Here is a 14,858-nt window from a genome sequence, read left to right as displayed (position 1 = left end):
TTTGTTTTCATTAACTTAGAATGAGCTGTTTTTATCTACAGAGGGAGTCCGCCATGTTTCTAGTTTGTGTTTCCCAGCCAACATAGTTTCTCCTTCAGAAGGACGAGCTGTATTCAGATGGTTGCAATCTGCAACTTCACTGCTTGATGCAATGACATCCTACACACTGGTCCTTTAAATGCATTTAGAGATCTCCTCCAGACATATATTACAAATAGTCTACCTTTTTGTTTCTGCAAAAACAAATCAAAATGTCCAATTCTTAAGTTTTCCTGCTGCACACAAGATGTTTCCTACATCACTGTAAAGTCCGTTCTCAGTGTTTGTGTACTGGTGGCTTCAGGTTTCTACATCACACTGCACAAGTTACAAACTGGACCAGACTTACAAACTATTTGTAATGCCACAAATCATGCTTTTTAGGCCCCGCCCCTTAAAAAATCATAATATTCAGTGAGCTCAGAGAAACGTTCCACTTTAAGCAGATGGATGTCATCATTCTGCAGAGTGAAGATCAAACATTCAAGTGTAGGAACAAGAAGAAAACATATTTGTCAATGGAGGGGGGCTTTAATATAATATGATGTGAATGGTCATATTAAAGAAACAAAGATCAAGCTTTGTTGTGCACGATGTCATGGGTAATTTACAGTGTTTATTAGTTTCATCCACAGGCAACACCAAACCAAAACTAATGCAGTGCAATACAACAACTCTGCAATAAATCCAGATTAAATTAAATGATTCAGATTTTAACAATATGACCAAAAAAAGGATCAAAAGGATAAAGCTGGAGACAGAAAATGGAAAAATAATGGAAATTATTAATTTTCTGTCAATCAACTTATTGACTAATCATTTCAGCTCTACTTTGTGTAACTTCTGTTCATTCACATGCTGATTTTTTAAATCACCTTACTTTCTCTGTCATTGTTCACTGAGTGTTTTCTCTGCTGAAAGCCTGAGCTTCCAGCCCCCCCTGTGACGGCAACCATCTGCCCCGCTGACGTGAGATCATGAGCGAAACTCTGCAGGGGCAGAAGTAACTGCAACTGCGTCTGACCTCTGACCTCAACTGCAAGAATTTCTCTTTCTGGGTGAACAAAAATAAATAAAAAAGTGGGCTTATAAGCTGCCCTTTCATTAACGTAATGACAGTAACGGTTATGAGTTCTCGATGTTTTATACCTCTATCTACACCTACTTTGGCACATTTTCATTACCTTCTTTCTTCTGGGTTTTTTTTTACATTTGCACACACACTGGTCACAATATTTGTCCACTAACGACCAATAAAGACAGTTCATGATTTTAATATTTCGTCTCTCCAGCTGTCTCGATCCCGCCTTTGACGCTTTCGGGCAAGTTCTGGGAAGTATGCACTGTTGTATGGTTTCTCCCTCTCGGTTATCTCCGGCTCCTTCCCTTTGCCGTTCTTCTGGTCGAGCAGGGCCTTGGCTCTCCTCCTTTCTTCGGCCTCCCTCTGTAAACGCTCAGCACGTAACCTCTCTATGGAGCTGGAAAAGACCGGAGAAAGATCTTTTAGGTCTCTACATAATGATATCTACAACATCGTCACATTTTATTCATATCAGGACGTTAAGTAACAAGAGGAGTTGACTTTCTTACCTCTCTCCGCTGCTCCTCTTTTCCCCTTTGTCTCTTTTCTCCCATTTCTTGTTCTTGTGGTATTTTTTCTCCTTTACAGCGAGTGCTTTCTTCATATCTTTCAATGGATCTAAACTATCTTTCAACCTGCGATCTTTCTTCTCTCTCTCCTCTTCACTTATTCCCTTCCTCTTTTCTTTTTCTTTCCTCTCTTCTTTCTCTTTCTGCTCTTCTTTCTCTTTGCCGGTTTTCATGTACCATGGAGTGACCTCGGTCCCTGGTTGAGGTCCTAGAGACACCAGTAAGCCGATGGCTCGTTCCTGTTTCTCCTGGAAACAAAAAACAAGGAAAACCAGCAGTAATTAAAGGTTGTTGAGTTCTGAATGTAGAGCTAAGCAACTGTTCTGAATGTAGAGAAGGCAAGAATAGTAAAATTATTCACTTTTCCTTTAGCTAATAAAAGAAACATTTTCATATTTTCTAAATATTTGATTATAAAACTGGATTACATCCTTAAATTTTAATATTTTGCCTTGAAAAAGTTTTTTGTTATCACAATGACAAGATCCACTTACTTGATTTTTCCAAAGCATACAGTCACCAATCGTGACTCAGAAGGAGTTGATCAGTCAGATCAATATTCAATAGTAGTTGTCGTGCCAAAGACTGAAACCCCTAAATCCATAATTAGGCCAAGTTATAACAACTAAACCATCTCCATGACAACTGAACAAACTCTGGAAAAACCAAGTAAGTGGAGCTTGTGATAAAAACATTTTGTCAAAATCAAAAGTTACTTTTTTAAATGTATTAATATTTTTTAAATTAAATTACTATTATAATAAGTTATTTAAGGATCTTTGTGACAGAAATCATGGGTGAGAGAGTTAAAAGATGCAGCAAATACTTAAAAATGTAAAAATCCCTGTGAGATCCTCAGTCATCAGCGGTGGGAAGTAACAAAGTACAAATTCATTTTTACTGTACATATTTATGTTTCTGAAAACTTTTACCACTTCAATTTTCACACAGATTTCTGTACTTTCTACTCCTTGCATTTTCAAAAACAGGCTCGTTACTTTAGTCTTAGAGCATTTTAGTGGAATTAAGGATTTATTTTAAATGTTTTTGCATCATTGCACATCTGCCATTCATCCAACAACATCCAATCTCTTTTGCCACCTCCGGCTGTCATACTCGTGCACGTACAAATCATAACCAGTGAGGTTTGTGGATGTGAATCTGCACAGAGTAACCAGTGTTCACTCTTCCATATTAAAGCTGAACAGCGGCTGCACCTGCGACCAAAGTGGTGAGCAATGCAGCAGAAACAGGCTGGCAACAGCAATCGAGTTTTACTCTGGTTATTGTTTCAGTGTAAAGCCAGAAATGGAATCAAACTAATAAAATCTATGAAGGGACACGCTGAAACCCGAGAACAGTCGTGGGAGGTTTTGAATGTGAAGAGCGACAGAAGAAGTAGCACCATCACCTTTTCATCTTTCTTCTCCTTGAGATACTCCTCATTCCCTTTCTTCTCAGAAGATTCCTCCAGGGGGAAAAGATTAAGATGCTCCAGAGCTGCACTTCCTCCTCTCCCCCGTTCATCATCATCATCTTCATCGTCCTTCCTTCCTCCTTCTGACTGGAGAGCAGCTCGGGATTTCCTTCTCAGATACTCTGTACGTGCCTGTGGAGAGTTTGAGTCGTTAGTCCAAACTAACTATATGAACAATAAAGCCTTCTTTGTGATTAATTATATATTATATTAATACGTCTGCTTCAGTCAAATAAACTATACAACAACTGCAACAAAAGAGTAAGTCTGTATACAAATATTAGGATAATACTAGGCACACCTAATAATCCTTTAAGGATTGCTTTATAAATAATACTGTATGTAATAATATAACTGTATTTTTAACTGAATCACTATAGTTAATAGCTATAATGTGAAATTCAACTATAACTCTCTTTAACCAGTTCAACTACTTTAATTTAGTGTGTGCTTTTTAAAACTCGCACAAATTATAATTATATAATTATGTTTAGAAATGTTAGTACGAAAGAGAAATACACTGGTGACGCTCATACTTTATCAGCACCTTTCTGTGTGTGCGTGTTCAAAGTTAGACACACCAAACAATCGACTCACACACTGACACATGGCTGCTAATACTGAGAGTGAATTACAGTTAAAATGATTAGTCAAGACAGTGGCTGACTCATTTAATAGTAAGCAAGAACAAATGTCAAACGTCTGCTGTTTGCTTCTCTTCTTTGCTGTATATAAGAGAGTTTGAGGTTATGACATCACCTTTGGGCTCTGAAAATTTGGGATTTTCCAAATATTTCATAGACTAAATGATCGTTTAATTAACTAAGTAAAAAAAAAATCAGAAAATTAATTGATAATGTATAATTACTTGCATAGATGCTGTGAACTGCCCTAGGCTTTATCTTTAATCATGGAGCTCAGTTTAATGATGTTTTTCCTAATGAATCAGGACTTAAATTAAGTTTAAATTCTGGATATAACCTGCAAACTTTTTTTTTTTAAGACTTTCAGGGAACATAAGGTGACAATAAACGGTCTGTGGTGTTTGGACAGCTCGCTATGAGACACTTTAGGGAACTGCTCCTCATCACTGTCAGCGGCTACTACAGCATCATCATCATCATCATCATCATCATCATCAGCATCATCGTCGTCTACGTCCCCCCCCCCCCCCCCCCCACTGTCATTTCACCTCCTCCTCCTCCCCTCCTCATACACACTGTCATTCCTCGTCATCATCCTGGGAGATGACAACACCTGGTTCACCTCCACCTCCTCCTCCTCCTCCTCATACACACTGTCAATGGTTCACCTCCTCCTCCTCCTCATACACACTGTCAATGGTTCACCTCCTCCTCCTCCTCCTCCTCCTCCTCCTCCTCATACACACTGTCAATGGTTCACCTCCTCCTCCTCATACACACTGTCAATGGTTCACCTCCTCCTCCTCCTCCTCATACACACTGTCAATGGTTCACCTCCTCCTCCTCCTCATACACACTGTCAATGGTTCACCTCCTCCTCCTCCTCCTCCTCCTCCTCATACACACTGTCAATGGTTCACCTCCTCCTCCTCCTCCTCATACACACTGTCAATGGTCCCTCCCTCCTCCTCATACACACTGTCAATAGTTCACCTCCTCCTCCTCATACACACTGTCAATAGTTCACCTCCTCCTCCTCATACACACTGTCAATGGTTCACCTCCTCCTCCTCCTCATACACACTGTCAATAGTTCACCTCCTCCTCCTCCTCCTCATACACACTGTCAATGGTCCCTCCTCCTCCTCATACACACTGTCAATAGTTCACCTCCTCCTCCTCATACACACTGTCAATAGTTCACCTCCTCCTCCTCATACACACTGTCAATGGTTCACCTCCTCCTCCTCCTCATACACACTGTCAATAGTTCACCTCCTCCTCCTCCTCATACACACTGTCAATGGTTCACCTCCTCCTCCTCCTCCTCCTCATACACACTGTCAATAGTTCACCTCCTCCTCCTCATATATATGAAAAATATTTCACCTCCTGCTCGGCACGCTCCACGCGACGCTTGGCCTCGCGCTCCTCCTCTGCCGCTTGTGCCTCGTCCCTCCGGACGCGCGCGACGTTGTCCTTGTTGCGCACGTGCCAACTCTTCTTTGGAAGGATATTCATGGTTGCCCTGGTGACTGTTGCTACCGGCCGTTAGCAGTCGGCTAGCAGAGCAGGCTAGCGTCTACTGACGTGGGAATGAGCCGTGAGCGCGGTTCATTCATAAAACCGTAGCGTTTGTAGTGAGAGGAGGAGAGAGGGAAGGAGTACGGATAAAAACTGGACCAACGACGACATAAAAAAAGAGAGAAAAGCCGTTAATGTTAGTTGTTTTTCCGTCTGCAGTTAAGCTACCGTTAGCCAACCGTTGCTACTTCCCAACTTGACGCTACACTTTGACGTTTACGACATTTAGCTTGCTCCCTGACAACAAACTCATGCTTGGATCAATTATAAAAACATTAACATGCAGTAAAGAAGTAAAACACAACCTGCTGGGAGAGGGTCTCTCGCGCTGGCAGCTGCACGAGCCCACAGGAACAAGCAGACTCACACCGGAAGTAAACAACACACATTTTTCTGCTACGTCACAATCTTGACACTAGAGGGGGATATAACTCCTTTAATTTATAATAATACATACACACATCATTTTATTATGTAAAAGGGAAAACAAGACATACAACTCTGTTTTCATGTACGGACAAAAGTGGTGAATCTTATCTTATTATTTATAACAAAGGCATTTATGTAATATAACCATAAACTTAAGCAGATTAATAATGAACAGGTTTTAATTTCTCTTTTTTAAATTTTCCTAGAAAAAATATCTCTTTGTCTAATCTGACAAACATCTCGACATCTTTAATTCAATAATCTTGTGGCAGGATTGTTTGTGAAACCCCAGCCAGCATTATACAACACTGAAGATGCTTCATCCTGTTGTTTCGTGTTTCGTAAGAACTAAACATGGTCCATATGTTCACTGTCCTGCTCCTGCAGTGTGTTGTGGTATTTGAAGTTGTCGACTCAGTTTCTCAATCTGCTTGACCAAGAACTGCTTATCACGTCCCTCCTGTAAGCCAAAGATTGAACGATTAAAACTGAATGCCTGTGACTATTAGGAAATCATATAGGCCAACCTGAATATTGTCAAAATTCAAGATTATTAGATATTTAATTTACAATACACTATACAGGAAAAAGGCCAACAACTTACCAGCTTAAGCTGAGCTCTTAGCAGGGCAACACTTTTCCCATAGACAGAGGCTAAAGCTATGAAATAACACATCACCACACTGCCAGGGAGAGAAAGGCTATGATTATACACCATAAAACTCAACAGTGAAGGACCATATAATATGCAGGTAAAATATTTAAGTACAGTACTGTATATATACCAGAATAAAAAAAAGAAAAGATTCACTCACCAAAATAGCACAAACAGAGGGATGGAAAATGCCTGGGAACCAATGAAGAAAAGAAACTCCTCTGTAGTTTCAGAGAGGCTGGAGAAAGATCTTGGAACAATCGACCACATGTTGGGGAAGAAACGGAAAGGACCGCAACCCATAGACGGACGGATCCTGAGTGGAAAGAGGGAAACACATCCAATATTTCTAGCATGTTGATATTTTTTTTATTTGTCATTACCAGTGCTAAAGTGAAAAACACTTATTATTGTTACAGAGGAGAAGGCAGCAATCAGAACTCACTCAGCAAGACTGTAAACCATGACAACTGTGGCCAGGCTCCAGCCAAACAGGAGCACCACCAGGAAAAAGAAGGTGGAGGTGGTGGAGCGAAACGTCTTCAGTGCAGGCCGACAATTATTGAAGAGTGTGATCTGAGGAGGCAATGGAGACAAAATGAGTGACAAAACCACAGCAGAGAGTTGGTGAATAACTGTCTCCATTGTGTGAAATGTTGGCTGTGTTAAAGCGATGTCTTCACCCTCTTGCAGTAGAAGAGGATGATAAACTTGACGGTGTTGATGAGCGGCAGCAGAGGGCAAAAAAGAGCTCCTGTCCAAACCACAGTCTGACCATAAACCAGCCCAAGCACGTTGGATGAAACTACGAACTCCTGCCGACCAACCCACTGAGCCAGCTTATTGGACCAGTTGTCCACCACCATCCTGACACGCACAGTAGAAACACAGTAGAAACACATGGCTGAATGTCTCATTCTCAACATGATCTGACAGACAAATTGTTCACACGGTGATTTGTACCTGCGTGGAAACTCCACCAGAACGAGTACGGCGATGTTGATGAGGAGGTCAAACAGCGTCAGCTTGTACATCTCCTGTCCTACACGTGTTTCCCAGCACTGCAGGATGAGACAAATGTGACATAATGAACCTGTCTTACAATAGTTCAATTCTGTAAATATTCTAAATGATTCTGTTTGCCCCAAAATCCTTAAATATGTCTCAATATAGGCACATTATTTAAAGATTATAGCAATGTACACACAAGCTGTGATTATATTCCATGTCATAAATTACTCTAAGTACACATTTGGAAATTCATTAATGAGACAATCAACTTCTTCCATCAATAACATTGTTTTTTAATTTTAAAAAAATTGTCAAACTGAAGCTTTATCTTTGTCAATTATGACTTTGTTGGATCAAAATGTAGAATCATCAATCAAAGGCAGAATCATTTACTCTTCTCTCTATATTCTGGCAAACCCAAACTACCGTCAATCTGTTTCTCATTCTTGCATTTGCGTACTGTAGTTCTCAGTTGATCCAGCTAACTTAGAGCTTACTCTGTCTCTGTAATGTGTCGATGCAAAAACAAACAGAATTCTTTACTCATGCAAACACATCCACAACAAGGATGTTAGATTAGAAAAACAAATATTTTGTCATCTTCTCAACTGTGTGTTGTGTTTGTTATCTCAAACCCTCTCCCTTTTTTTCAAGCTGTTGGTGCTTGTCTAACAGCTTGGAGACTCCTGTTTGTGTGTAAGAAACATCTTTAAAAATAATTCACACACACTCAAGAGGTATAATTACCGGATAGAAGTTATAGTTGTATTCGCACAGTTTACACTCTGCACTTTCTGTGTTGCCATCACAGGTGATCTGACGCCACAAGGTGAAGAGGAGAACACCCAGACTCACCAGACGAAGGAACACTGCCCTATACGTGGAAGAGAAATCATTATCAATTACTGACACTAAGTTGTTCTTTAAAGACAAATTGAAAAAGTAAATCAGAGAGAAACATCATACTTTTTACTGCACAACATTTACCTGACTGCTATTAAGATCTTACATTAAAGAACATGTGATAAGCTTGTAAAATATAATACAAAACTACCCTTTGTCACAAGGTTTCAGATGTCTATGAGTGGTTAACAGTTCCACCAAAGGGTGATTTCCCCTCTAAGTCTCTCAGATGGTTTCATTTAAATAACTGTCCGAGGCCCAAAGAGGTAAAATCCAATATTTGACAAAAAGGAAAAGATTAGAGTGAAATTAAAAAATAATTGGATTAATCTTGTGAGCCTTTGGAGGGGACCAGACTCCTAGGGGCCAAATACTTTTACTTCTGAGTACATTTTGTTGATACTGTACTTTAAATTAAGTACACTTGTAAATGCCAGACTATTACTTAAAGTGAAGCATTTTTATATATGTATATAAAATATGTTGTTATATATATATATATATATATATATATATATATATATATATATATATATGTTGTAGATGCGGATTGCGACTCCCTTGCTTCAACCTCCCCTTCCAACTTCAAAGTAGAAACTACAGTGGCAGACAAATCCACAACAAATGCAAAAAGCCCGATCTACAGCCAGGTTTTGGTTTGTCTGCTCTGGGCTGTTCAACATGGCGGCCTACACTGAAGGCGACCAGCAGTGTCTAGAGATAAATACAGCTCTTTTTAAGGTAAGAAAAGATGACACAAGTTTTGTCAAGTGTTTCCATTTGCAGCAGGTTTTGTAAAATCTCTAAGTTGTTCTTCAATTGTTTGCAATTTCACAAACAACAATGAACTACAAGCAAATGCTCTGACATAATCAATCACTCACAGAAACATCAGTGCAAACCTTAATAGTGCCACTATGACAGTCGTGCTGGGGGCATAACGCTCAATCAGGGCGATCTGGTCACACATCAGCGGTACCAAGAAGTTTCCAGCGGTGATGACAATGGAAGGTAGATACTCGAAAATCAAACCCAGGATTCCTTCTTTCCCACTTTTTTCCTGTTTATAAAAGATATAAGCCAAAAGGTCACCCAAGTCTTTTAAGAGCCGAGATCTACGTCATTAACTCGCCTTTCACATCATTTACCTGGCTGAACTCCGTGGCCAGGAAGATGCCGTAGAAGGCCCCTATAATGAGCCCAAATGCAACCAAACACATAAAAACACGTAGAGCGTATAAAACAACTTTTTGGTTTGTGGTCAGAGAGGCTGCCCTTTTCTTTATCATCTCCTCCTCCAGATCCACCTGACAGAGAAACAGAAAAGAGGTCGGTGAGAGGTTCATCTGAAAGCATGTCACTCTGATTAAAAAGCGCCACCACTTTTTCCTAAGTGTCCTCCATCCTGCTAAGTAGGACAGATCCCCTCTGACCTGTAGCCGGTAGTGGATGTTTTTCTGCTTCAGTTTGGTAGCTCGGTCTCCCAGGCAACCGTAGTCCCAGCTGGTGAACACTATCATGCTGTAGTTGCCAACAGCGCTGCCTCCCGTTGCCACAGCAACTCGAGCTGCAGTCCCCATGCTGTGTGCAAGCAGCCCGTCAGGGAAGAGGATACAGATGCAGGTCAAGGTGACTGAACTCTCAGCTCAGGTCTTTAAATGTCATTCTGTTTGTTATTTCCCTTATTGGCCTGAACCCTCACACACACACACACACACACACACACACACACACACACACACACACACACACACACACACACACACACACAAGCTAGGTCTTGATTATTAGTATTAAAGATGAAAGTGTTTGAGGACTGACCGTGCTATGATAAAAATGAGACAAAAGGCGAAGTAGAAGACAGCGGTGAAGAGGTACGCCAAGGGGATGTTGTAGGAGAAGTTCGTGTCGTCCACCATTGTGTTGTTGTAGTAGCCATAAAACATGTATGAATACTCCATAAAACCCTGTACAAAGAGCAGAGGACAGTCACTAAGCATGTATTAAATGTTCCTTGAATGTGGTTTTAATGTACTTTCATCAGCAGAAAATATAATAGATGCAGAGCTGTAGCTGCTATTGTAGACACTGAGGTCATGTCCACTGTATTTTGGGGTATGTGGAGGATTTTTGGCATATTGATCATCAGCTTTTATTTTGAAATATAAGCCTCAGCTCCAGTATATCCCTTTTTGTAGTACCACTCTCGTGTCTGTCTGGTAAATATGGAGCTGGAGGCCGGAAGCATGAGCTTAGTTTAAAATAAAGACAGGAAAACAGCTAACATGTCTCTGTCTGAAGGTGACAAAATACACCTACCAGCACCTCTTTACTCACTAATTCACATTATATCTTGTTTGCTCTTGGCAAGAAAATTACATCTTACATATGTCACTGTGTTAGTATTTTTGTCTAGAATCCATTAAATAGTATTGAGATAATTATCATTAAAAAAAAGCCACATGTAGGACTCTTGACCTCAGTATTTCTACAGTCTTATATAAACATAAACATATACAGAAAGCCAAAGGTGTAAAGAATCACAATGTCTAATAATAATAATGTTTCGCTTTATGTTCTGATAGTCCCACATCTGATGCTGCAGTTTCTCACCGTTCCCGAAAGTAAGTCAAGGAAGTAATTATAGAACAGCACCAAGCCTTGAGGATTAGGGTCATATTCCATGCATTCCTCTGGACCTAGAAAACACCACAATGTGAAAGTGTTATGATCTCTGCATGCCTTCTCAGAGATTACAGTATTTCTATAGGTTTCCCTGCACCTCCCTGAACATATGGGCCATGTAGTCTAATGTTTTAAGACTGGAAGAGGAGAGTAAAAGCTGCAGTGGTGATTAAATGCAGGTCTGTGGCTCACTTGATAGCAGAGGCAGAGGGTCTTAATCCCTGCACTATCATCCAGATAAATCACACAGCTTTAAAAAAATAAAAATCAAAGGGTTTTGTTTGATTAAATGAGTAATCCCCCATTTGACGCATGCTCTTGTTAAAATGACTGAGGGCAAAAATGTTAATACTGCTGGGAGAGTAGGTAGGAAAGCTTAAGTTCCTGGTCCATGTTAAAATGTTTCAACATTATAATTTCTATATTTCACACATACTTACAGATGAATCTCAGATAATTACATTGTTATTTGGATGTCATTTTGGGAATAAATCTTCTGCTCATGCACCAGTGATCATTTCTTCATTTGATTTCTGAGGGGAATACTACGACTGCTACTCTCCACATTTACTCCAGCCTCTGAGGCCGCCGGGCTGTTGCCTGGAAACTGTTGCAGCAAACTGAGCGAGAAGGCTTCCTGTTTTTATAAGAGAGAATTTTTGCTAAAACGCCACGTACAACATAATGTACCACTGTCATGTGTTACCCTCAAGTTAAAACAAAACGCAAAGTCGTGAGCTAACAAACTGTAGTAAGTCATTACCGGTGCTGTTAACAAGGCCGGTGCCAACAGATCTGAAGACAATGCTGGGGATGAGGACAAATCCAGCAATCAGTAGAAAGGAAACAAAATTGAGGACCACCAAGAATCGCAAGAACAGGAAGAAGGACTGGACGCCACCTCCAAAGTTCCCTGTGGGGTCAAAAATGTCATGAACTTTGACCATATTATGCGTGGAGTAACTTTCAAATATCCAGCTGAAATTCACAGTTTACCTCCAATCTTTTGCAGAGACTTGCTCCACAGTGCGAAAAGGTAGAGAAATTCTCTGGTGTTGTCTTTGAGTTTACGCAGAGATTTGGCCTTGTTCCGTTTCCATGACTCCCTGCTGGAAACCACAGGAACCTGCATTTGCTGCACCTGCCTGTAATGAAGTTACATTTTAATGACTCTGGAGTAACTATTGTGTCATATAACTATTGGCAACACATTATTTTACATTTCCTCAAAATAAATATGTAATTGATTGTTCAGTTTAGTTGATATATTTCAAATTAATTAATTCCAATTAATGGTAGCTTATAGAGAGTGATTCAGACGGTTCACAGCAGGTAGCTGAACATGTGAACAATGTGAACTCTGTGGAAAAAAATATGAAAAACATAAAAGGAGTATACGGTCTAGACCTGCTCTATTTGAAAAGTATCCTGAGATAACTTCTGTCTGAATTGGCGCTATACAAATAAAATTGAATTGAATTGAATATAAGGAAAATAAAGTTTCCAATAATAAAGGAAGAAGAATATATAAGTTTAAATTGAGCTTTTCTTTCAAAAACTTTCCTATTGTGTCTATAATTTGTACCAAATTACATAGTTCTTATCAATTCGGTATAATAAATTGTGCATACACATTATGGTTTTCCCCCATGATACCTTCTAGGCTGTGTAAGTTTGCTATATTTGACAACGACAACAATTTAAATAAACATAAATACAATACTTTTACATACAATTATGGTATAATGCTAAAAAAAATAATGTTAAAATAACACTTTAATGATGCACCTTAACTCTAAGACATGAAGTATGTTTTCATCCCCAACCAATTATATAACACATTTCCCAACAGCAAATCAGGAGTCTACTTTATTTATTACCCTTTTCAAATAATTTTAGTGATTTTCTCAGTTATTATTTTCCTAGTAATGGATCAAGTCATTCTAAAACATTATTGCTTGTATTATTGCTAGTGTGTGTTTATGTGAGCCTGTTGATAGAGTCCAAATTAAATCAGATATGTCTGTGTGCAGAGAGAATATTGAGCTGTTACAGAAACGACCCTGTGACATTTCTGTCATATTGATCTCTGTCCCCCTCCACTCTTGTAGGTATGGGCAGGATTTTATCACAACTAGTTTTGGCAGCCAATTGTGGTCCAACCATAGAGCGTATAATTAAAAATGGACGTAGTCTCCGTAACGTCGCCCATATGTGGCGTGTGGGTGGAGCTGAGGCCAGTTGAGCCTGTTACTGAAAATAGCCGCCTGTCTGTAAACATGTTTATTTCTGCTGTAAAGTTGGACATTTTAATATAGGGCCTTATGGAGATTAATCACTTCTGTAGCCAGCCTCGAGTCAGCCTTTTGTTACTTCCCTGTTGGCTTCATTTGCCGCTTTGGTCCAATATGAAAGTCACATAAGGGGAAACTTAAACCTCTCTCTAAGTTCTGGTCTTCACCAACTTCTGAGGGAACTCTCTTTATCTGCTAAATACTCTAATATGTTCACTAACTGTGTCTGTCTGCAGTTTGCTGCTGAGCACGTAGTGTAACGTGAGTTTTTAGAGATTTTTGCATAAAACAGGAGTCTGTTGTGGGTGAAAACGAGGTTGAGAGCACTGAGAGTGAAACCAAACAGTGAAGTTACCATAAAACCAAAACAATGAGCTAAAACTCGCTATAAAGACGGGAGAAGCTCCAGATTCAGATGATCTTTCTCTGTAGGTTCATCACTCTGAGCAACTCCTTTAACAGTGTTACATTGTTTTCATTTAATATATTGTTATTATAAAGAATCTTATAACTGATTATAGTTGCTTTACATTATATTTCAAAGCAGATTCAGAACACCACCAAACTTTCAGAAGCAGCTTTCATACCGCACAGCTCTTTTCAGCGCCATGTGCAGAGGACTGCTCCTGAGGTCCCGGGGCATCTCACTGCTACCCTCTACATCATCCTCTGCGGGCGTCGAGCTCCAGTTGAACTGTGGGTAATTCTGATTGGACACTCGAGATGAAACCTGTCGTGACCTCAGTGACTGCTGGTCACCATGGTAACCATTCCCTGTGAGTGAGTGAGTGAAGGACAGAAAACAGCAAAGACAATTATTAATATTTCACAATTCAGTCAGATTAAAGATGAGTCCATATCAACAGTAACAGTAATTATGTAGATATTCAGAGGATTCAGATATAGTCAAAGTGTTTTAAATCAACAAATATGTACAAGTAAATGTGATCAGAGGTACAAAAAAAAACAAAAACAGACACACCTCCAGTACGGTCATACAACTTACTTGAGCCTTGTCTCTGTATTTCACTGTCCATTTCTCTGATGCTGTTTCACACGACCAGCTTTAAAGACTCTCCTTTCTAACGGCATCCAATAGTTTAAGTTCAGAATTAAAACTATACGCAAACCAGCTTTTCACAAGGAAGTGCTGCCTAACCAGGAATCCCTTCCCAGTTGTCTTCTCTCACGGACTTTACTCCCTGTGACAATGACCACACAGGTACTTCCTTGTATGATTTAACCCCTTATTTCCAAGGGGATTGTAACCAGTCATTTAACAATTTGCACGGTCTAATAACCAGCCAGAAGAAAAGAAGAACAGAGCAAGCAAACGAGTTAAACAAAGTAATTTTGGGTTATTAACAGGTTCACAGAAGTGTCTTTGAGTCTACTGAAATTATTTTGCTGAATTTTAATTGTTCCAATAATGGGAACAAATTAACTTTACCATATAAATGTGTTCAAGTTTATATTATGAATTCACT

General features: G+C 39.6%; 2 protein-coding genes and 1 long non-coding RNA gene across 4 annotated transcripts; all 3 read right to left on the bottom strand.

Annotated features, from left to right (window-relative positions):
• Positions 1-635: 635 nt before the first annotated feature.
• On the bottom strand, positions 636-5,733 carry leng1 (leukocyte receptor cluster (LRC) member 1). The gene is made up of 4 exons (XM_051405483.1): positions 5,200-5,733; positions 3,101-3,298; positions 1,630-1,937; positions 636-1,517 (listed from the first exon to the last, which is right to left on the bottom strand). Exons 1-4 carry the CDS (start codon positions 5,329-5,331, stop codon positions 1,304-1,306), a joined length of 852 nt encoding a protein of 283 aa, XP_051261443.1. The 5' UTR covers positions 5,332-5,733; the 3' UTR covers positions 636-1,303.
• On the bottom strand, positions 4,542-5,085 carry LOC127366513 (uncharacterized). Of its 2 annotated transcripts, none has more exons than XR_007885321.1 (3): positions 4,981-5,085; positions 4,804-4,871; positions 4,542-4,681 (listed from the first exon to the last, which is right to left on the bottom strand). It is a non-coding gene; the product is annotated as an uncharacterized LOC127366513 (long non-coding RNA). The 2 variants fall into 2 exon arrangements; XR_007885320.1 differs by having other exon boundaries at positions 4,804-4,908; positions 4,981-5,075.
• An 82-nt stretch (positions 5,734-5,815) lies between the features above and the next one.
• tmc4 (transmembrane channel-like 4) lies at positions 5,816-14,595 on the bottom strand. The gene is made up of 16 exons (XM_051405481.1): positions 14,378-14,595; positions 13,959-14,145; positions 12,074-12,222; positions 11,841-11,990; positions 11,006-11,091; positions 10,214-10,359; positions 9,826-9,973; positions 9,541-9,699; positions 9,295-9,452; positions 8,237-8,363; positions 7,442-7,539; positions 7,162-7,345; positions 6,924-7,054; positions 6,639-6,794; positions 6,428-6,506; positions 5,816-6,283 (listed from the first exon to the last, which is right to left on the bottom strand). The coding sequence occupies exons 1-16, from the start codon at positions 14,406-14,408 to the stop codon at positions 6,191-6,193; spliced, it is 2,082 nt and encodes a 693-aa protein (XP_051261441.1). The 5' UTR covers positions 14,409-14,595; the 3' UTR covers positions 5,816-6,190.
• Between the last annotated feature and the right edge of the window lie 263 nt (positions 14,596-14,858).

The sequence above is a fragment of the Dicentrarchus labrax genome, unplaced genomic scaffold, assembly GCF_905237075.1.
Source record: "Dicentrarchus labrax unplaced genomic scaffold, dlabrax2021, whole genome shotgun sequence".
In the NCBI taxonomy this organism is placed as follows: Eukaryota; Metazoa; Chordata; class Actinopteri; family Moronidae; genus Dicentrarchus; species Dicentrarchus labrax.
This window is presented reverse-complemented; position numbering and strand designations above follow the sequence as displayed.